The 23,637-nt window shown below is 46.6% G+C and overlaps 4 protein-coding genes across 5 annotated transcripts; all 4 read right to left on the bottom strand.

Annotated features, from left to right (window-relative positions):
• Positions 1-2,412: 2,412 nt before the first annotated feature.
• Positions 2,413-3,043, bottom strand: LOC147972209 (uncharacterized). Its single transcript, XM_087521361.1, has 2 exons — positions 2,729-3,043; positions 2,413-2,587 (listed from the first exon to the last, which is right to left on the bottom strand). Exons 1-2 carry the CDS (start codon positions 3,034-3,036, stop codon positions 2,512-2,514), a joined length of 384 nt encoding a protein of 127 aa, XP_087377487.1. The 5' UTR covers positions 3,037-3,043; the 3' UTR covers positions 2,413-2,511.
• A 485-nt stretch (positions 3,044-3,528) lies between these two features.
• On the bottom strand, positions 3,529-4,042 carry LOC147972208 (uncharacterized). The gene has a single exon (XM_087521360.1). The coding sequence runs from the start codon at positions 3,982-3,984 to the stop codon at positions 3,535-3,537; it is 450 nt and encodes a 149-aa protein (XP_087377486.1). The 5' UTR covers positions 3,985-4,042; the 3' UTR covers positions 3,529-3,534.
• A 4,244-nt stretch (positions 4,043-8,286) lies between these two features.
• Positions 8,287-8,861, bottom strand: LOC125510060 (histone H4). The gene has a single exon (XM_048675148.2). It carries the CDS (start codon positions 8,766-8,768, stop codon positions 8,457-8,459), a length of 312 nt encoding a protein of 103 aa, XP_048531105.1. The 5' UTR covers positions 8,769-8,861; the 3' UTR covers positions 8,287-8,456.
• Positions 8,862-12,627: 3,766 nt separating this feature from the next.
• Positions 12,628-16,863, bottom strand: LOC125510059 (transcription factor RF2a). Of its 2 annotated transcripts, none has more exons than XM_048675146.2 (5): positions 16,737-16,863; positions 15,902-16,516; positions 15,343-15,475; positions 13,779-13,863; positions 12,628-13,361 (listed from the first exon to the last, which is right to left on the bottom strand). In XM_048675146.2, exons 2-5 carry the CDS (start codon positions 16,441-16,443, stop codon positions 12,988-12,990), a joined length of 1,134 nt encoding a protein of 377 aa, XP_048531103.1. In that variant the 5' UTR covers positions 16,444-16,516; positions 16,737-16,863; the 3' UTR covers positions 12,628-12,987. The 2 variants fall into 2 exon arrangements, with proteins under 2 accessions (XP_048531103.1, XP_048531104.1); XM_048675147.2 differs by having other exon boundaries at positions 16,606-16,747.
• Positions 16,864-23,637: the final 6,774 nt, after the last annotated feature.

Below are 23,637 nucleotides of genomic sequence, written 5' to 3'. Positions count from 1 at the left end.
CTATGATGTTGGAGTTGATGGACTCACTTTATCTTCCAAGCCTTCCGTTGTTATCGTATTAGATGGCCTTATGCCATATTTATTGTAATAAGTTCTTTTTTGAGACACTCGATGTAATAAGTGTGTGATTGCTACTCTGTTAGAAATCCTTCGAGTACTGTGTGTGTCAGCATTATCGATCCAGGGATGACACTAAAGCACAGAGACTTGACTGTTTGAGGTCGGGTCGCTACAAAACAGTGTCAGTCCGGATTAGTTCCATTCAAATCATGCAAGTTAGAGTCCAAAATAAGATCAAAAGTGTTTAGAAAAGTAGATACGATGGAGATGTATCAATAGACTACTCTAATATAGTGTACCTCTGGCATGATATTGGTGCCCTCCGGGTAAATGATGATCATATGATGAAGGCAATCAAGCAGATGTCCGAATCTTTCCAGGGTTCCAAGCTTCTTTGGATTCGTCATGAAGCAAACTGGATGGCACACCTTTCTTTGCGGGGTAAACTAGAGTTTCTATTACTTAGCCAGCATCAAGGTCTTGCTTACACAAGGCCGGCACATCACCTGGTCCGTCCCTAAGCCACACAACAGTGCGTTCCTGCACTCTATCGAAAGTAGCAAGAAAATCACTAACTCTATTTTGCTCACGCCTAGCAAAGGCAAACTGAATAACTCTGGCATCATTTACATGTCTTTTAATCTCCTGAACGAGCATACAGAACTTAGACCTGTCTTGCTCCGAGGCCTTCACCATATTCGTTGCTATCAAGCAGTCCATCTCCACTTGTACTGGGAGTGTTGTCCACTGTAGGGTGAGCGACAACCCCTCTTCACAAGCAGCAAGCTCCGCCTCCAGTGGCTCAGAGCACGAACGCAATTGGTGACAGGCAGAAAAAATGATATCGCCATGATGGTCGCGGAGCACCATCCCTGCACCTGCCGTGCCCAATCTCTCGGAGAAGGAGCCATCAACATTCAGTTTTGTCCATCCTACTGGCGGTGCCTCCCATTTGGCCGTAGCAGACGGCCTCTTCACATGTGCTAATGGTTGTATGGTGAGGTTTGCATTAATTACTTGCTTGCCCTTCACAGGATCAGCATTGGGATTGATCTGAACGCCGATCAGCGAATCCATGTAGCTCAGGAGAAAGCATCGCGACGCGTCCACGGGAGGGTCCAGGTTGTGGTGCACTAGCTCATTGCGAACATACCAGATGCGCCACAATGTCATCATCAACGCCATCCGCTGGAACTCCAACAAGTCGCACAGGGATTGGACGAGTCATTCCACGCCCGTGCTCATGAATGATTTCACGTCTGGCAGTGCCCAGTGTTCCTGCATGGCCTGCCATAGCGCCACCGTGTTCGGGCATCTGCAAAATGCATGAAGAGTATTCTCCTGCTCCATAGCACAGAGAGGACAGATATTAGAAATCTCCAATCCACGTTCATGTTTCTTTTGCCAAGTTGGTAAGCAATCAGTAACAAGACGCATGTAAATGTTCAAACCTTAGGAGGAGCAGGCACCTCCATATAAAAGCCTAGACGGCTCGCCGCCCGTCCGGTGCCCTGCTCGCCGCGACTGAAGATGGTCGTAGACGTTCCTCTAAGGCCAGATTGTACGCATTGCGTACCGTGAAGACACCATTCTTCTCTGGCGCCCACCTTTGCCCTAAAGAAACTCTTAGCTTCTCTTCTTGTACACGCTTTGATGTAATTCTTGGATTCTCTTACTAGAACTATTCAGTTAGATTGTAACCTCTTGTCAGTTTAGTAAAGCAAGGGATTAGTGTCCAAACAAAAAAGTTGAGCATTGTGGATCACTTCGCTCAACGGTGTCTGAATATCTGGTCAATACATTTCCCGTAGGACCCCAATAGCCATAGCCAGCGAACTTGCACTGAGAATGATGACATTTGTGAATGTTTTTACGGCATTTTGTGCTAGCGAGCATGACGATTTTAGTTAGGCCTCTTTTGGTTTGGAGGAATTTTATAGGATTTTCATAGGATAGGATTTCTATAGGAAAATTTCCTTCAGATTTTTTTGGTTTGTAGGAATGAAATCCTTTTCCTATGGAGGAATTCTTCTTATCCTTCACATTTCATAGAAAAATAAACATTAGTCTAGACTCAATGAAAAAAATCCTATGGTGCGAATCAAAGGGCATCTCCTTTTCTATTCCTATGCATAGGATTTAAGATGCATGTCATCTCATTTTCTATGACTTTTTTATTTCTATTATTTTCCAATCCTATGAACCAAAGGAGGCCTTAGTGGGCATGACAACTCCGCCATAGTTGTGTTTTCGCCGAAAATTGACGTCCTCGTGAACTGCGGCGAATGTTCGCTGCTTATGACTACAGTCCCGTAACATTTTGTGCACGGATAGTGACGCAAACGCAACAACGACAAACACAAAGTCATAACACTCGTGAATAAACAGTCACAGCAAGCTTGGCACATATTTGCATGGATGACCAGCATCGCAGTCGCATCTCATCATCGACTAGCAGAGCTGCTGCGTGGACGCCGGCCTCCAGGAGCAGCAGCAGCAGCGCACCAGCATCAGCACCCACTCAAAACTGCAACCACAATACACACGAAATCAGTTAATGAGATCGCCCTGCCCTGCGACGTGATTTAACAACTACTAATCCAAAAGTCCAAATTAACACGACAATGGTAGGTCAAGGTGTTCGAACGCTTGTCCGTTAGGCACTTACCACCATGCGCCGAGATCAAATCGTCTTCTCGGCGGCTGCTCCCGACGAGCGGACGCGGCGGCGTCCATGGAGAAGGCGGAGTAATGCAGCAGCCGCGGCTCGGACCGCACCGCCCGCTGCGCTAGCAGCGGCGACCGCGACGGCGACGGCAACGGCGAGGCGTCGAAGTCACGCGAAGAGAAGGGCGGCGACGCGGACGGGGACGGCGTGAATGCGTACGGCCGGCGTCCCGGGCCGACGCTGACCGGCAGCGGGGACGGCGGCGTCAGCGGCGGAGAGGAGGAGGAGGAGGCCGCGCTGGTGCTCATGGCCACCCGACCCGGCCGGCACGTCACGTACGCGCGGTCGCAGTGTCTGGGCACTGGGGTGCTACTGCGCGTGCGTGGGATGAGACAGTGGGAAGCGCTGGGTTGATCGAGGCTTCAGGCTTGTGTAAGCTCGGGCCAACCACGAGTCAAACATGCGTCCGGTGGTGAGACCAGAGACTCACAGATAGGCTACTGGTCTTCATGATACTAGACTGAATGCGAGTGCGAAATTAGCTTTCCGTTTGCCGGCCGACGCGGTGGTTGTGGAGAAAAACAATCGGTTTTTCCCAATAAACCAGCAAGAGTTTGTACATCATCTGATCATCATCGTGTATGCACGGGCTACAATGTTGAACGGCGGGCATTTAGTCGCCCATACGTGCAAAGCCGTCTCAAATATTTTACGCGGGTAGCAACAAGTCGCTGCCGTCGTCTAGCCCGCACAGTGCTGTGTACGTGTGCACGCCAGCGCGCCGCGCGCGCCAGCACAGTGCGCTGTCACGCGAAGCCTTGCAGGTAGCGGTACCTGCCGCCGAAGCACCCGAGCAAGGAGGACCGGTGGCGGAGGCGGCCGTGCCCGTAGGCGCGCGCGCGCGGCAGGGGCCTCCGCGTCCACCCGCGCCACGCCCTGCCCAGCCCGGCCCCGAGCCACGACCGCGCACGGGACGCCGCGCCGGCGGCCGAGGCCCTGCCGGCCACCCACGCCCGGCACGCCGCACGCGCGGCCGCGGCCCTCCCGGCGACCCTGGCCTCGCGCAGCAGACGCGCCGCCCGCCCGCGCAGCCCCGTGGCGGCCGCCTCCTCGTCGCCGTCCTCGCCGGGGGCAGACAGCCGGTAGGTCTGCAGGAACAGCGCCCGGCGCGCCGCGTACTCCTCGCGCTGCCGGCACCGCGCGGCGTGCTCGCCCTGGCGCGGCCAGCCGGTCCCCGCGGGCGCCGGCGTCGGCATGCCTGGCACCCGAGCTAGCGCGCGAGCTGGCTGTTTCGCGTACGTGCTTGGGGGTCAGTCAGTGAGTGCGTTGCCGTGTCACGGTGTCAGTGGGATCAGTTAAATGGGGGTGATCAGCTCAGGTGGGGCGGCAGTGCAGTGAGAGTGACGGGAGCTAGGAGTGGTTGAACCAGAAGTGGCAAAGCAACGGCTCTGTCTGTTTGGTGCTGATGGTTGCACCTGGACGCACCAACCCGACCCAGGAGATACACTGCTGGGCACTAGCTCGGTTGGCTGGTTGGTTGCGTCCCTGCTCCATAGCCTCGCTAGGTCGGTTCGCCACTAAAAGCAGAAAAAACAGCTCAAAAAAAAGCAGAAAAAAAGTACTAGTATGCATTCGGGAAACGTTTGGGCGCGGTGCACCAGCCGAACTTTCGGCCGTCTCGCTCGCCACGCTGGCCCAACACGCAATACATAGTGCCACGCTGGCCCAACACGCAATACATAGTGGTCCCCGCGCGCCCCGCCTCCTTCCCTATAGCACCTCCATCCCCTACCTCCAGCCCTCATGCGCGCACCCTCCCCCCTCCCCCGGGCTGCGACGGGGGCCACCACAAGCTCCATCGCCGGCGGCCAGGCGTTCCCTCGCCACCCGCCATGGCTGCCTGCTGCCATGGTCAGATCCATCCCCTACCTACATCCTTCACGCGCGCACATCCCTTCCCCCTCTCCTATCGGGCTACGGCTGAGCCACCACAAGCTCCATCGCCGACAGTCAGGCGTTCCCTCGTCAGCCGCCATGGTTGCTTACCGACATGGCCGGATCCACCGCGTATTCAAGTGTTGCAACCGTCACCTAGAAAAACTTCAACAGCTATTGAAAAAAGTTTCAACCATAGACAGAGAAAACTTCAATGGCACTTGATAACAAGGGGAAGTTGCAACCCTAGTTGGATTTTGCTACTACCGGCTAAGCTTTTTGCTACATCCATCAGGCGGAGCTGCGACCTCGCGACGACGATTTTTGCTGCAACCGTAGTAGAATTTTGCTACTACCGCTGAAGTTTTTTGCTACATCCATGTAAGTCGGAGTTGCAACCTCGCGAAGACGGCGATAGTGTTTGATTTTTGCTGCAACCATAGTAGAATTTTGCTACTACCGTTGAAGTTTTTTGCTACATCCATGTAAGGCGGAGTTGCGACCTCGCGAAGACGGCGACAGTGTTTGATTTTTTGCTGCAACCGTAGTTTATTTTTGCTACTACGGGTGAAGTTTTTTGTTACATCCATTCAAAATGGCGTTGATTGACTGACGGCCGCCGTCGACATAATTTCCTGCAACGAGCATCAATGGCGAGGGGCGGCCGCCGAGTTACAACCGCCGCCGTCAAGAGCTGCAAAGCAGGTGGATTTGTTGCATGGGGACCGGCGACGAGGACGCCTGGCGAGGGCGGGGACCGACGACGAGGACGACCGGCAAGGGCGGGGTCCGGCGGCGACGAGGAAGACCGGCGAGGGTAGGAACCGACAATCACCAGAGGGGACAGGAGGCGCGGCGCCGCGCTCCCCCAAACAGGACTGCCTGAGGAAGAAGAAAGAGAGTTGGGGGTGATTCGTTTTTTTTTGTTTGCTTGGATCCAACGTCCACGTGGCTCAGATCCAACGGCCCGGGCTCGATCGGCCGAAACTTTCGGCCGGCGCCTATAAGCGCCCTATGCATTTGCCCAAAGAAAAAAATATGCAAACATAAACAGGTTGGAGCGGGCCTGCATCTTTTTTTGAAACAAAGGCAAAAAAACTGCCTCGTTGATTAATTAAACAGAAGAGAATTATCCGGTTAAATGACGGAACCAGGACGAAAACCGAAAGCGGGCCGCATTGTGTTTTCAACCTTGGGCCTACGTTCCAGTGCCTTCTAGGCAGCGGTCTGGCTGCACAAGATTAAAATGTTGCAGCATCTAGTGCTCAAGTTGACTGACTTTAACAATAACGTGCAATTAGACTGTTCATTTCCTCAAAATTGCCCAGCGGCACTGCCCAGGTAGCAACTGGGGAGTAGAAGTTAACAACAACACGTTGCTACAAGCATAACTGGTTGTTTAACTGAGCTAACCCCCCCCCCCCCCCCCCCTTCCACCCCTATAAAAATACAAAAATACTGAACTAAAGCCAACACTTATTTCTATCTGACCAAAACCAAAGACTGAACCTGAAATTCTCAAGTGTTTTTTTTTTGACAAATCTAGCCGCTTTGAGCGACTTCAGGCACGTCTGGCTGGTCTATGGGCAAAACTATTTTGGAATCTGGCCCCTAAGGTCGGGGCCCCACAACAGTGGTGCCGAGATGTACATGTTCAGCGCCATGTTGTGCGGCTCTGGTGAGCGGAGCCCAACAGAAACCCTAGAGACAGATTTGCTCGATGCCACCGAGATGTACAGCTCCGGAGTCATGTGGTGTGGCGCTGACCCCAGGGGACAGATTCCAAATAGTTTTGCCAATGACCAGACGTGTCTAAAATTGCTTAAAGGGGTTAGATTTGTCCAAAAAAATACAATTCTCAACGACCTAGCCATTTTCCTTCAACTACAACAAATAAGCGCCTTCCACGAGACTGTCCGCACGTCTGCTCATCATTCGACATTATTTCAACGCTTCCAAAGCATAATCATCTCCAACCTAGGCAACACCGCTCACACCAGAAACTTTTGGACCCAGCACTTATTTCAGATGCCAGTACGCTGTATGCCACTGCCCCCTGAATCCTGATTGCTTGCCATCAGCAACGCCAGGACGAAAGAAGTTCTAGTAACAATTTGCTGATACTCGTACAAATCCCCCTGTGTGCAGTAGGGCATGGACGAGGATAAAGAAGTATTCAGAGATAAAAGGAGATACAGAATTAGTTGGTGTCCATGATAATGATAGTAGTATGTTGTACTAGATGCAGAAAGGTTATTTTATCATCACTGAGGGCTCATTCGTTTTGAAGGAAACTAAAACGTAGGAATCAGGAGTAGTATAGGAATTTGATAGAATGGCAGTTGTCATCTTAAAAAATTGACTTGCCTCGTTCCTACATGCAAAATAAGTTTTGAGTGGATATCTAGTTTCCTTCAAAAACACAGGAAATGAGTAGTATTCCTACGATATTCCCGTACGCCTTTCCTACAAACCGAATGCATCTATAGAAAATTTTTCTCTGGAATTTTTGTTTCTATGTTTTTTCTATGAAAATCCTCCAAACCAAATGAGGTCTGAGATTGCAAACAACTGACAGATCTGCTAACCATGTTTCTACTGTATGCATCAAGCCGAACTATAAAGTTTATCACTCATGTTGTACACCTAATAACGCGGTATTTTTTACTCCCTTTGGTCCTTTTTACTCTGCATATTAGGTTTGTTCGAAGTCAATCTCATCCAACTTTGACCAAGTTTATATAAAAAATTAAAGACATTCACATAACAACACCAATATCATTAGATTCATCTTCGAATATACTTTCATATTATATTTATTAGATATTATAGATGCTAATAATTTCTAATATAAATTTGGTCAAACTTTGTGCAGAGTAAAAAGGACCGGAGGGAGTACATGTACAGTACAGAAAAGCTTGCAGAACTCTCAACTGTATTTTCGTTCTGAAAACACATGGATGAAACGCAGCAATACCAGAGGCAAACACAAAATCCAGGCCGGTCAGAGGGCTACCTGAACTCTATGGGAGGCGATGGTCATTACACAAGAGCAGGTAAAGGCAAAAACCAGACAGCTTGATTTGGGCGCAATTTGATACATAGCCACGGAAAGGGTAATTGAAACGAACTGATAAGATTCAGCATCTTGCAGAAATAGAAATCGACTGAGCAAGAGATTGAAGGTGAATTAAGGGGCAAACCACACTGCAATCTTCCATCACATTCTTGGTAATGGTGTACACCTAATAACACGCATTTTGACATGTACAGTATAGCTGTCCAAAAGTATTTTCACGCTGATAAATACATGGATGAAACTAGGCTCACTTCCTCGGAGGCAAACCACACATGAATGGGCGGAACTAGGCTCACTTCCTCAGAGGCAAACCACACATGAATGGGCGGAACTAGGTTCACTTCCTCAGAGGCAAACACAGGATGTGAAATTGTACTGTGAGGAATAAAAATGGAGGGAGGTTTCAGGAATAAACACGGACAGCTCGATTTGGGGGCAGTTTGATACAGAGCCACTGAAAGAGGAATCGGGGACGCACTGATAGATTGAGCATCGTGCACAAATCAATACGAACCGGGGAAGGGAGTGCAGATGAACTCAAGGGTAAACGGCACTGTAATTTCCAAATTCCATTTCATTCAGTCTTGGTACTAGTACATCGGTCCCGATACATCAAGCAGGAACAGAGCAGAGCAAACAACACCGAAGAGACCACGTACCCTAGACAAATACTGCTAATCTCTTTGCTTGCTTGAAGATCCCGGCGTCGGTGGCCTAGCCGCCGAAGCCGTAGAGGGTGCGGCCCTGGCGCTTGAGCGCGTAGACGACGTCCATGGCGGTGACGGTCTTGCGGCGGGCGTGCTCGGTGTAGGTGACGGCGTCGCGGATGACGTTCTCGAGGAAGATCTTGAGCACGCCGCGGGTTTCCTCGTAGATGAGCCCCGAGATGCGCTTCACGCCGCCCCGCCGCGCCAGCCGCCGGATCGCCGGCTTCGTGATCCCCTGGATGTTGTCGCGGAGGACCTTCCGGTGGCGCTTGGCGCCGCCCTTCCCCAGCCCCTTGCCGCCCTTGCCCCTCCCGGACATCTTCGCCGCCGCTGATTCGCTTCTCTGTTGTCTCTCCGGTGGGATTGGCTTGTGTTGGGAGTGGTGGAGGTGGAGGTGGAGGATGGTGGTGGAGCGTGGGGTGAGGTGGGTTAATATAGCCGCGGTGTTCGGGGGGCTGGCGAGAGGCCGCGATCCGCGTGACGCGTGATTTCCGCCGTTGGATGGCGGATCGATGGTGGAGAGTGGGCAAGGAGGGAGCCACGGATCGATGACGTGGCGGAGGGTGTAGTGAGGGGTAGGCGCGGAATGGTTTTCGATGCCGGGGATTTGCGCGCGTGCTTTTCGGTTGCGTTTTTTGCTGGTGGCCACTGTGCAAGGGCGGCAAGGGGCTGGGCAAAAATGTGGAAAATTGATGTCCCTTTCAAGATAAAAAATCTTTATCTGGAGGCTTGCTCGGCAATCTTTGCCTACGGCAGATTTATTACATCACCAAAAACATGGCGACTCAAGCAGTGTGCGGACCTTGGGGGACACCGGATTCTTGGCAACATTCTCTGATTGAGTGTAACATGGCATTTTGTGTTTGGGCGATTGAGGACGAAGACTTGGTGGAAGTAATGATGGAGAATAGAGAACCTAATACGAAGTGATTTATATTTTCTCTCATCTAGGCCTTACCACATGTAGATTTCACCAAGCTACTGATGACACTTTGGGCAACTTGGCACTTACGCATAAAGGCTCTACATGAGCAAATATTTCAGGGGCCTTTGGCCATAAGCTGCTTTGTCAAGAGGTATATAATGGAACTTGAGTTGAGTAAACCGAAGAAACAGTTGGGACAACCCCATGTAGCTCATGTTCAAGGCTAGAAGATGGATCCCACCGACTGATGGAGTAGCTAAAATTCGAGTGGATGGTGTCGTGGCTCGTGAATTGTTTCAAGGGTCCTTTAGTGCTATTTGCAGAGACTCCACGGCAAGTATTTGGGTGCTTCGGCGATTAAGTGCTCCAGTGTCACCGATCCCTCTACCTTGGAGGCGTTGGCATGACGGGAAGCGCTAGCTTTAGCTCTAGACCTTTCTGTAACAAATGTATAAATTGCCTCCGACTGCAAATGTGTTGTTGTGAATGACATTCTAAGAAGCATGGGCGATATGCATGCTAGTATTATCAAGGAGATCAACTTTACGTCTACACGTATACCTCGATGTTCCTTCATCTTCGAAGGAAGAGAGACAAATATTTAGGCACATAGTCTCGCTGACACACTTTAGGCCTTTCTTTAGGACGTCATGTGTGGCTCCTTAATACTCCAAACCTGAGTTGTATCCCTATGAATTTGCTTAATGATCAATAAAGTGGAGTGTGTTTAGACTAAAAAGATATTTTCAATTCTCCAAAAAAAATCAAAAAAGAGAGGCCAAGTTTGCTCAAAAAAGAAATAAGAGGCAAAAGATTTGCCTCATCGATTAATTAAGCAGAAGATAATTGCCCGGTTAATTGATAGAAACCGAATGAAAACCGTTACAACACGACCACCCGCAGACTACTCCCAAAGCATGAATCTCGACAACCACCCGAGCATACGGACAAACGCCCCCATCCCGCTACAAGCATAACCTGGCGGGCCATGGAAACTCAACAACGCAAAGAAGCCCCATCGTAAACACATCGACAAAGACATCATGCACAACAACCTGAAAAGAAGATAACCATCTACCAAGTAACCACGGGCGCCTTCCCTATGACGCCATCTTCTTGCTTTTGCTCCCAAATGATTTATCATTCGGAATGCCAGAACGATGGCTAGCGCATGCCCTCTTGCTCTTGTCCCCCTGGTTGCCTTCTCCTTTAGGTGGCAACCGAACCGCCTTGCTAGATCCAGGGTTAGCAATCTCCAATCTGGCGATCAATTCTCAAAACTTTCTAGCAAAGATAGCCTCAGAAATAGGTGCAAATGCACCAGTGCCACAACCTCGTCGCTCCCAGGAAGCACTTGGCTGAAGGACTCAAGCGAGTGAAAAGCAACTGTGCCCAAACCTCCACACTCCACAGTGACAACAGCATGACTGCTCTCTGACGGTGGTGTTGTGGGTGGTGGCAACACCGCGGCCGAGGCCACAAGCGAGTGCACATGTACCATCAACAGAAGCAAAGCGTGCTTTCCACCCATCATCCATAGCTCAGGCATGATCTGCAACACCGGAGCCACAACGTCGGTGATGTCCTCGCACCTAAAGGCAGCCAACACATCAAACAACGGTGATGGGCAGGGCCTAGCTTGAGGGGAGAACCACCAAAGAGGATTACTTCCCGTCTACCCCACGAAATCAACTGCACTAGGAGGGTGCGGCGCCATAGTGGTGTACAACATAGCCTGCACATGGGAGAGTCCCCTCAGAGCAGCCTCCGCTCGCTCCAAAAAGCTCCCAACCCACGCCAGACGGCCTCACAGCAACGCAGTTTGCAGCCAGAGCGGGATGCAAGACCACTTCGGACAGGGTTGCCGAGACAGTGGTAGCAGAGACGCCAGTCGCCCAAGACCAATGGTGAAGCACCTTGGAGGGGAACGGGGATGCCATCAGACCCTCACATGAAGCTGAAGTCGTACAATGCATGGTGCCGAGGCAGGAGATAGGCGGCACGGCCAGGCTTGCCATCGAGCTCATGAGACGCCATGGATTGCGGTACCCGCGAGCCTGCTTTAATGAAACATTTGCACAATCACATTCAAAATAAGGAAACATTTAAACCATTTTTTCCCTAACTTTGATACTATTTGTTGACCAATGATTTTTTGCCGAGCTTGTTATGAAGGGTTGAGATAGTAGAGAGAGTGGGTTTTAGAGTCGAATTGTGTCGAGCGACATGAGATAGATTGGGAAATTGTTTATGGCTCACGAGCCCTCGCCAACAGACATCATCCCAGACATTTCCCCCTAGGATGCATACAAATTCTAATGACTTTCACCACATAAGTAAATGATAGCCTAGAGCTCTAATCAAAACGTGACTCGTTCAGCACCGACCATGCCTCAAAGTGCCAGCCACCCCACCATCATATCTTCTTTTCTTCTTTTTCTTTTGGTTGTGAGGTGTCGCGTCAATGAAAGGCCCCTCCCAATGCTCCACCTTGTACAGGTGCTAAGCCTTCCACGTAGGCAAAAAATCTGATGTGGCAAGTTATTTAAAAGGAGAGAGATGGGTGTGGTGACCCCAAGAAGAACCAATGCTAAGCGTGTGAATCTAGGCAAAACATCTAAAAGAAGGGAGCCCACCAATACATGAAGAGCTTTAGTTGTTAAATCATTAAATGAAGCAAGCTTAGCAACCATAAGCTAAGCACCTATGCATTGGGAGTATAGTTGCTAAGCTATTTAATGTGCTTAGCACTTCATCTAAATACCCATGCATTGGCAGCAGCCGAATGGGAGTGTGCCTGGAATTTTGAAGGGCGTGTGCCTGGAATTTTGAAGGAGACAGGAGGTGCATTGGCTGTTGCCTGCCATGGGTCGAGTTAAGAGTTGATTAATTGGATTGAGGTGTCATGAAATGTTTTTTTTCTTCTAAAAAACGGAGTCATGAAATGTTGTTACTTAAGATAAAAGATATATATTGCGATATATTAACGAGCAAATCTAATGACTGGTTCAATCTATTGAGAAGCGAGATATGAGTTAAGCTATCAAGTGCTCATGAAACTCACGAGGCCTTTTGTCCATCAAACAAAGTAATCTGAATTTCTTCCTTTGAGCAATGGGGCTCCTCGCCCACAGCCTTTCAAAGGAGGAAGGGCCTTTACTTTAGGGTAGGAAAACCATTTGTAGAGAAAATAGGAGCATCACCAGTTCCCGAGGACCTGCAAAATGCTCATTGGAACCAAAGGACAACGTGATAACAAATAAAATGGTTCCAGCACTAACAGCCATACAATTAGCCTGTTCATTTTCCCTAACATGCCCAACGGGCAAACCCATCAGTGCCTGAGTTTAAGTTAACAACAACAACAACAACAACAACATGGAGTATGCCCATAACTGGACGCAACAATGCATCTTCTACCGGACCAAAACCAAAAGGTTCAACCTAGAATTCCCAAAGTGACTTCCTTCAACAACTACAGACAAACGCTTCCCACGACACTGTCAACACCTGTGATCGATCGTCCCAACTGTTCAATCGAAACTAAAAAAGCCAACACCAAAGCCACTACACCTGCGCATCATCATCATCATCATCTCCAGACCTAGTTGTTTCAGATGCCGCCGCTTCCCGACGACTTCCCGTCGCCCCACATCGGCCCTTTCATCTTGAGGTCGCGCGCTGCCTGCTGGAACTGCTGTGCCTGCAGCAGGTGCAGTGGCTGCTGCTGCTGGTGGTGGTGGTGCTGAGGGCGCATCGGCTGCTGCTGCTGCTGGGGCTGTGGATGGAGCTGGAGCTGTTGCAGCTGGTGCGTCGCTAGCAGAGACTGCATGGACTGGTTGTTGTGGAACATCTGCTGGTTGCTTCCGAATTGGTGTGGCGCCTGTGACATGCCGCCATAGTTCATCAGCATCCCCCCACCGTTGCCCGTCTGGCCTGTTGCCACCTTCAGCCGCTGAACCTCCGTTTTCAGGGTGTCATTTAGAGCTGCACCAGAGGAAAAAGGAAAGTTAAGAAAACAGCAATACTTTAAAATTCCCTTGTGTACGTGCATAATAGGCATTGATGAGAATAAAGGTGTAAGCAGAGAGATAAAACTGAAAGAAACTTGGTTTTTTTTACAAAAAAATTTTGATGTCCATATATGGTTGGCGTACAATATAGACTAGATGCACAAAGTTTTTTCTAATCATCATTGACATCGTAAAGTTCCTTTTATACAGGTACTCAGATTGCAAACGACTGACTATCTTCTAACCCACAACTGACAGATCTTCTAACCCTGCTTCTATTATATGCATCAACATGACCTGCAAAGTCTTATTACCATGCTGTACACCAAATAACGCCTAGTTTTCAAGACTAGAATCAAGCGAATTTAGGGGTTAGAAATATGTGTATTACCATCTTGTAGGTGGACTTGCTGCTCCATGTTCTGCAGACGTATCTTCAATTCACTATTCTCACTTGTTAGCCCACTGGTATCTCTCTGGCATAGGAACATAATGAGAAGAATGGTCATTAGCTATCTGAATTAAACACATGATTTGGTTGATATTCATTGTTTTGATGGATGTGAATGCAGTAGATTTGACTGATGGCAAGTTGAGGGAAAATCCAGTTGCTAGAAGGCAGAAAGAACATGTTATAGCCTTAACAGTTATAGGTTTGACCAGAAGGAACTTCAATGCATTCAAATATCAACGTGCCAAACTACTGTACGTTGGCACACATTCCACACATGGTTTGCACTGTTTTTATCATCCATTTAGAATATGATATACAGTATAAAAAAGTCTACCTTCCTGCACACAGAAAATGCATGTAGTACTAGTATGGACATTCTAAAGATACATGAATGAAACCCCGTAATACCAACAATTAAGAACTGCACCACGAATGGGCAGCACTAGCTCTCTTTCTCAGATCACAATGCATGGTATTTCTTCTGGTTCATGTAATAGTTGCTACCTTCCTTGGTACACCACATTTTCTTTTCCTTTCTATAAACTTCTATAGTACAGCCATGGTGATTTATGTTACGTTTTAGAACTTGGCAATGACTAGTAGCCGGTCAATCCAAGTTCGGGAAATGCCTAAAGATCTTCTGACATCCAATGCTCTTATCTACCCAAAAGGCTTATGATTATGAAAAAACACTTGCATTTTGATTCAACTTAAGCTTCTCGACTGGGAAACCAGAAACACAAGCAGGCAAGCACAAAATATTGCAAAAGTACTTTAAGCAAGGTCTAATTATCACACAGATCGTTACCCAGGGGCCACAGGTGAGAAGTGGTAAGATGCATTGGCTATTTATTGAATATTGATATTATGTTTATTATGATATTGCTTTGAAGTGTGCTCCATACCATCTCTATTTTTAGTGCGTCTGTAACGGATATAGCTTGAGACCTGCCAACTAGCCCACCAACAAGTGGTACCTCAATATTATCACTCCGTTCCAAAATGCACATGGCATAGCAACACGGCAAAATTTCGTTATTAGTTTCAAAAACAGGGAGACAAGATATTGCATCTTGTAACATACAACATGATGCTTCCGACAGCATCATCACTATGTGGCTGTACTCAATGCCACTTGTGCTAATTATATACCAGAACTTCCATCTTTAAAATGGCTTTTCTTGAAAACATTCAATGCTATGTAAATATGACAGAAGATCTCCACGTCATCTTCAGGAAACAACCTTACACCAAAGGGCATGTAACAGAGGGTTTTTACTTTGAAAAATTTGGATGAAATTATTCAACCAATTCCTAAGCTCCAATGAATTCAGATAGAATACATCCCTACGCGCCAGTTTAACACATATATCAATCTGGGACCTACCAATCTAACTTGAGATAATGAAGTCATGTGTGGAATTTCCTTAGCCGCATCCAAAATGATCTCATAAATGGATTAAAACTTTATAAGCAGAAAAACTCCGAAGATAATGCATACCTGTAGCAATGACAACTGGGCTGACAATGTTGTTGCTTCTGTCTGCAGGGTTTGCACCTTGCGCTCAAGTTCACCAATATAGCGCATTTTCCTTTCCTTCGATCTTGCTGCGGATTGTCTATTAGCCCAAATCCTGTCAAATCATCCGAATCACAAATCAGCATATGCTCATGTGTACCACATAAACAGATGACCTTCATCTTCAACAAAAATGCTATCTAAAGAATGTAAACATAAGGGTGCTGAAAATGGGGCATCTGATTCCAATCACACTTTTGTCCAACAAATGGATCTCTTTCCTCGCGCCTCTAACCTATCTGAGACCTATCTCTTCTCAGTTCGTACGAGCATAGCATTTTACAGACGCATTTTACACCCACTCATGTGAAGTAGTGTACTAAATCCTCCCATAGCTAATAATCTCACCAGTGGATGAAGCAAATACTTGATGTGAAATACCGTTGAAGACAAAAATGCAGGAATTTCACAAAAGGCTACCTGAACTCTATAGAAGATGATGGACATTACACAATAGTAGCAATTAAAGGAGAAATCGAACCTTTTTGCCCTCTTGGGGTCGACAAGAGCAAGCTCGGCCAGCTTCGCGGCGGACACCGCCTTCTTGGCCTCCACAGTGGACATCCCCTCCATCCCCGGCGCCCCCACCAGGTCCTCGGCCTTGATCGACATCGACTCGTCCATGGACTGGCTGTGCTGGTGCTTCGGCCTCATCACGTGGCCCGCCCTGGCCGCCTCGCCCCCGCCGGCAGCAGCGGCTGACGACGACTCCGCCTGGTCGGACGACGGCCCGCACGACGAGTTGAGCTTGTCCACGTCGAGGAACATGGAGAATAGCTCCTCGTCGTTCTCGTCCGACAGCGAGGGCCCGTCGCCGCCCCCGGGCGCGCAGAGGTCGAGGTCGTCCGGGAGGCTGAGGATCTCGGAGTGCGCGCGCCGGTGGCCAGGGTTCCTGGTGGGGAAGTCCGGCATGCGGCTGATGTCGTACTCCGGCGGGGGAGTCGCCGAGCGGCGCGACGGCTGCGGCGGCAGGCCGTCGCCGCCGCCGCCGTCCGCCGAGATCCGGGACCTGTCCTTGTTCATCTTCCCGGCACCAGGGCCCCGCCGAATCTCCTCAAACGCGCCGCCTTTTTGCAAGTCCACGGAGCTAATCAAGCTTCAGCCAAGAAAACAACACACACGGCTCAGAACTAAGATTACGCTGGAAAAGAATCGGAGGAAATTCTTGGCTAAAAGAAGAGCGACCAGAGCGCGGAAATCGGGTGGAAATTCTTGCGAGGGAAAGGGGGAGGAAGATCTAGGAGCTGGGTCGCAAGAACACGGAGCTGGGCAAGGGGAATGGGAGCGAGAGGCGAGGGTGGTTTGGGCTGTCTCACCTGAGATTCGAGCGGCGTTCGGCTCTCGCTGATCTATCACCCTCGCGCCTGCTGCTTATCACTTCTTGGCATCATTTGCATGAGGAGGCAGATGACATGATGATACAACTCAACACATGAAGGGGAGATTTATTTATAACAGTTTTTTATATTTACTTTTATTTTGTTTTTTAAATGGGGAAAAAAGAAGTGCCTAGGCTGCTTCATTCATTCCTTGTGAGGAGTGGACCAGCTATACTAGGGCATGTGATACAAAAACATTTGTAAAGTGAGAAAAGTCTGCTTCCTCTTGTACTAGAGATTTTTAGGAGTGTCGTCAAAAGTATATTTATGATGGTTTGTTTCCTCTCTTTAGGGGAATTCTTGTTGTGTCACTGAATTCCGTAACGATATGTTTAGATGTCTGTATTGGGGTTTCAAATTGGATTTCGTATTTCACAACCACCAATTCAAGTGTTTGGCATGCCAATGGAAACAACGGTCTGGAATCGATCCAATACAGCGATGAAATCAGTCCCACGCGCCGAGGCCTCCCACGATACGGAGCCCAACCCCTGCGATTTGTCCTGTATTCATGCCTTCCGCAAAAGAAAACGTTTCACAACCCGTCTTTTCTTCCCCGCTCGATCGAAACAGCCACTCCCCACCCCGAGCGACGAGAGGCGGCGGCGCCTAGGAAGCAACCGATGGCGGCCCTCCTCCTCACCCCCGCCGCCATTCCTCTTCCTCATGCCCTTCGTTGGCCCTTCTCCTCATCTCCTCGTCATCTCCTCTGCCACCCCATGAACATAGGGTCGCCGTATCTCCTCTGCCCATGGCTGCCATGGCCTGGCTCTCCCCATCCGCCGCCGCTCCTTCTCCTGTTCCCCACTGGACCCCCTCTTCCTGTGCCGCCGGTTCCCCATCTTCCTCTTTGTGGTCAGCCGCCAGCCGCCAGATCCCCTCGTCTGCCCGCCAAGAAGAAAATTTCATGTATTTAAAGTCATTCTTCTTCTCATGAATACCAGCCTTATGTAACAGTGTTACAGTTTCTTCTTGCAAGATAAATTTTATTGCTACATTATCAATTATACTCACACATTGTATATATTTTTATTTGATGCATAACGAAGATGCAATTCCATAGTTTGCCACCCAAACCGAATTTGGTATTGAAACCTCCTTGCCATTACATGGGCCAATTCTATGAGAATCCAAACAAGCGAATTCGTATTCGTATCCATTACAGTTTCCTCGTTGAATTGGAATTGAAATCAATTCAATACGGAGGTCTTCAATATAGACATCCAAACGCAATGTAATTTAATTTGGCTCCTCGTATAGACAATGTTGGGTTGTTTGAATCATTTGGTATATTGAGCATCTTCAATTTCTGGCTACGCCACCAACAAGAAATGGTTCACTCACCAAGGGAGATGAAGGCTGTGGAGATACACCGGACCTACGACTTTTCGAGGATGAAGCATTTTTTATCATGACTGTTATAAGCGACACTGTTAGCACCAAGGATGGTTTCGCCTCTACCATCGATTCGATGCTAGTGGATGCTTGCCATCACGGGGACAGAGCAGGAGATGGTCCTTCAAGGCTAACATAAGACGGCAATGACATGGTTGAGTTGTGACGAGGACGACCAAGTGGGCATTCCGAAGGAGGAATATGATAGGTTGCAGTTGTGTTTTGGCACGCTTTGCCTGGGAGAAGTTGCTACTATGCAACATGTTATCATGAAAAAAATACATGTTCACATATACTTCTCTTTGAAATCGGTAAGTATTGCTTCCTGCCAAAATATTATATTGTTGTTTGAGGCGATTAATTAACTATAATCATTATCTGTTGTCATAAGAAACTATAACCATTATTTAGCATGTACGTGATTAGAATACATTAAAGGATAACAAATTTGGATACAAGTTCTTTCTCTTTAAGGCTTCCTATATAGTGTATATGCTTTATTTATTTCTTCAAGCGGTTCGTCAACAAGACAATTCCTATGACTATGGCCAATTTGGGACGGTTTAAAAAAGTTCCATTGAAGTGACTACCATGGAACTTGCTACCCAACAAAAAACAAGTTCATTGGTACTTCTCTATAGGAGCAATGTTGCTATTTCTAGGTAGTAAAACTTTTAGTGTTATTTAGCATCTGCATGATTGGAATACATAGGGCATTTTCAAGGGCACATGAACCACATTTCTCCGCATGTATGGGGCGGGTTTGGGGAAGTCTGGATCATCCGGACTTGTAGGGCAGGCCTGGGGAAGCTCATTGGTGGTCACGACATAAAATTGGAATCATTAGTTGTTTGTCATTAAGGCTTCCTTTAGATGATTTATTGTTTTTATGTTCATGAACAATATTACATTGTTGGTGAACAATATTAAATTGTTGGTTTATTCCTACTAGCTCTTAAGATAGTTTGACAAACCAAATTGGGTGTTGGACCCAAAATTATGAGACCATCTCTCTCTCCCTCTCTCTCTCTCTGTGTGTGTGTGTGTGTGTGTTGATAACTTGATATGTGTATTTGCATCACAATTTCATAAGATAAAGTGCCGGTTTACAATGCTTATCCAACCACCATTTTAAAGGATATTCAAATATCATAGAGCTACTTTATCACTATTCTTAGTCTTATTGCAAGGTTGTACCCAGGGGGACGAAAAGTTTGACAGAGTCAAGAATGAAGGTTTCATGAGGGAAAACACTTTTTCAAAACAAGGAAAAATAAAGCAAAAAATATATAGTTGTTTTAGAGGAAAATACCACCGAAGTCACAAGATGGACCTGGGAAAGCATGTAGGCTCCACACACCTTCACCATGTGCCCTATGCCCAAGACGTCACACCGGGATGTGTGGAATCCACAAGGCTCCCAACTACATATGTGCGCTGTCTACCCCTTAAAAACATCAGATTTTCATGGTAATCTTATGTTGCTCGAGGATCATTGAACCCTACTTTTATTCCTCTCAGGATCGATCATGCCAAACATGTCACCTCATATCGGGAGAATGCAAAGTCATCGTCATCACCAACACTGATACGTGTCCAATGTATCTACTTTTCCAAAACACTTTTGCCCTTGTTTTGGACTCTAACTTGCATGATTTGAATGGAACTAACCCGGACTGACGTTGTTTTCAGCAGAACTGTCATGATGTTATTTTTGTGCAGAAATAAAAGTTCTCGGAATGGCCTGAAAATCCACGAGACACGTTTTGGAATTAATAAAAAATATTGGCGAAAGAATCAGCATCAGGGGGCCCACACCCTGTCCACGAGGGTGCAGGGCGCCCCCTGGGGCGTGCCCCCTACCTCATGGCCCCCCTGAGACTCCACCGACCTCAACTCCAACTCTATATATTCACGTTCGGGGAGAAAAAAATCAGAGAGAAGGATTCATCACGTTTTACGATACGGAGCCACCGCCAAGCCCTAATCTTCATCGGGAGGGCTGATCTGGAGTCCGTTCGGGGCTCTGGAGAGGGGAATTCGTCGCCATCATCATCATCAACCTTCCTCAGTTATCAATTTCATGATGCTCACCGCCGTGCGTGAGTAATTTCATCGTAGGCTTGCTGGACGGTGATGGGTTGGATGAGATTTACCATGTAATCGAGTTAGTTTTGTTAGGGTTTGATCCCTAGTATCCATTATGTTCTAAGATTGATGTTGCTATGACTTTGCTATGCTTAATGCTTGTCACTAGGGCCCGAGTGCCATGATTTCAGATCTGAACCTATTATGTTTTCATGAATATATGTGAGTTCTTGATCCTATCTTGCAAGTCAATAGTCACCTACTATGTATTATGATCCGGCAACCCCGAAGTGACAATAATCGGGACCACTCCCGGTGATGAACGTAGTTTGAGGAGTTCATGTATTCACTAAGTGTTAATGCTTTGGTCCGGTACTCTATTAAAAGAAGGCCTTAATATCCCTTAGTTTCCAATAGGACCCCGTTGCCACGGGAGGGTAGGACAAAAGATGTCATGCAAGTTCATAAGCACGTATGACTATATTCGAAATGCATGCCTACATTACATTGATGGACCGGAGCTAGTTCTGTGTCACCCTATGTTATAACTCTTGCATGAGGAATCGCATCCGACATAATTATCCATCATTGATCCATTGCCTACGAGCTTTTCACACATTGGTCTTTGCTTAGTTACTTTTCCATTGCCACTGTTACGATTGCTACAAAAACTACTACTGTTACTTTTGCCACCGTCACCGTTACTTCCATACTACTTTGCTACAAAATACTTTGCTGCAGATATTAAGTCTTTCAGGTGTGGTTGAATTGACAACTCAACTGCTAATACTTGAGAATATTCTTTGGCTCCCCTTGTGTCGAATCAATAAATTTGGGTTGAATACTCTACCCTCGAAAACTGTTGTGATCCCCTATACTTGTGGGCTATCAAGACTATTTTCTGGTGCCGTTGCCGGGGAGCATAGCTCTATTCTTTGAGTCACTTGGGATTTATATCTGTTGATCACTATGAGGAACTTGAAAGATGAAATAACCAAGATTTTTCCCTCAACTATGAGGGGAGGTAAGGAACTGCCATCTAGCTCTGCACTTGATCCACCTTCTGTTATGAGTAAATTTGCGACACCTACACCTGTTATTGATTCTGATATGTCACATATTATTGATGATGCCACTTCTGCTATGCATGATGCTTACGATGAAACTACTTCTATTCTTGATAATACCATGCCATTAGGTGAATTTCTTGATGAACAACTTGCTAGGGTTAGAGAAAATGAAATTATTAAAACAGATAATATTGATGAAAGTGATGATGAAGATTCTCCCCCTAGATATGAATTACCTGATGTGCCTGAGGGTTATGTTATGGATGAAGAAACAACTAGAGACCTTTTTGCTTGCAAAGATAGATATGATCTTAAGAAACTGTTAGCTAAGCTGAAAGAAAAGTCTTTGAATGCTAGAATGAAATATGACCCTGCTTTTGTTACTTCACCTATCTGTATTTCTGATAAGGATTATGATTTCTCTGTCGATCCTGAGTTAATTAGTTTGGTTGAATCTGATCCTTTTTATGGCTATGAATCTGAAACTGTTGTGGCACATCTTACTAAATTGAATGATATAGCCACCCTATTCACTCATGAGGAAAAAATTCGTTACTACTATATCCTTAAGTTATTTACGTTCTCATTAAAGGGTGATGCTAGAACATGGTTTAATTGTCTTGCTCCTGGTTGTGTGCGTAGTCCCCAGGATATGATTTATTACTTCTCTGCTAAATATTTCCCTGCTCATAAGAAACAAGCTGCCTTAAGGGAAATATATAATTTTGTGCAAATTGAAGAAGAGAGTCTCCCACAAGCTTGGGGAGGCTTCTCAGATTACTTAATGCTTTGCCTGATCATCCTCTCAAGAAAATGAAATACTTGATATCTTTTATAATGGACTAACCGATGCTTTCAGAGACCACCTGGATAGTTGTGTTGGTTGTGTTTTCAGGGAAAGAACTGTTGAGCAAGCTGAATTGCTATTGAGTAATGATAATGATTAGACACTTCCTGAACAAACTCCGAAGAAAAGGGGTATTCTATTTCTCAGTCCTGAAGATATGCAAGAGGCAAAGAAATCTATGAAAGAAAAGGGTATTAAAGCTGAAGATGTTAAGAATTTACCACCTATTGAAGAAATACATGGTCTTAATAACCCGACACAGGTAGTAAAGGTAAATTCTCTCTATATACTTGATGAAGGTGATATTCCTCGTAATGAGTCTGCTAGCCAATGCTTGGATGAGTTTGATAATTTTATTGTTAAACAAGAAAGGTTCAATGCTTATGTTGGTAGACAATTGAAACACAATGCTTATATGATTGAACACTTGAGTGATTATATGTCTAGAGTTAAAGGTGACCTTAAACTTATTAGTAAACATGCTTCTATGGTTAACACTCAGGTAGAACAAGTGCTTAAAGCACAAGATGATTTGCTTAATGAATTAAATAATAAGAAAAACGATAATGTTGTTAGAGTTATGACTAGAGGGGTAAAATGACTTGGGAACCTCTATATCCTGAGGGCCACCCTAAGAGAGTTGATAAAGATTCTCAAAGAAATAATGTTGATGCACCTAGTCCTTCTAAGAAGAAGAAAAAAATGATAGGACTTTGCATGCTTCTAGTGAACATGTTGTTGACACACCTGAGAATCCCAATGATATTTCTATTTCTGATGTTGAAACACAATCTGGTAATGAACATGAACCTAGTGATAATGTTAATGATGATGTGCATATTGATGCTCAATCTAGCAATAACAATGATGTAGAGATTGAACCTGTTGTTGATCTTGATAACCCACAATCAAAGAATCAACGTTATGATAAGAGACTTTGTTGCTAGGAAGCACGGTAAAGAAAGAGAACCATGGGTTTAGAAACCCATGCCTTTTCCTCCTAAACCATCCAAGAAAAAGGATGATGAGGATTTTGAGCGCTTTGCTGAAATGATTAGACCTATCTTTTTGCGTATGTGTTTGACTGATATGCTTAAAATGAATCCTTATGCTAAGTATATGAAAGATATTGTTACAAACAAAAGAAAGATACCGGAAGCTGAAATTTCCACCATGCTTGCCAATTATACTTTTAAAGATGGAATACCCAAGAAACTAGGAGATCCAGGAGTACCAACTATACCATGCTCCATTAAAAGAAACTATGTTAAAGCTGCTTTATGTTATCTTGGAGCCGGTGTTAGTGTTATGCCTCTCTCTTTATACCGTAGACTTGATTTGAATAAGTTGACACCTACTGAAATATCTTTGCAAATGGCCGATAAATCAACTGCTATACATGTTGGTATCTGTGAGGATGTGCCTGTTGTGGTTGCAA

The sequence above is a fragment of the Triticum urartu genome, chromosome 5A, assembly GCF_056163025.1.
Source record: "Triticum urartu cultivar PI428250 chromosome 5A, HENAU_Tu73, whole genome shotgun sequence".
NCBI lineage: Eukaryota > Viridiplantae > Streptophyta > Magnoliopsida > Poales > Poaceae > Triticum > Triticum urartu.
This window is presented reverse-complemented; position numbering and strand designations above follow the sequence as displayed.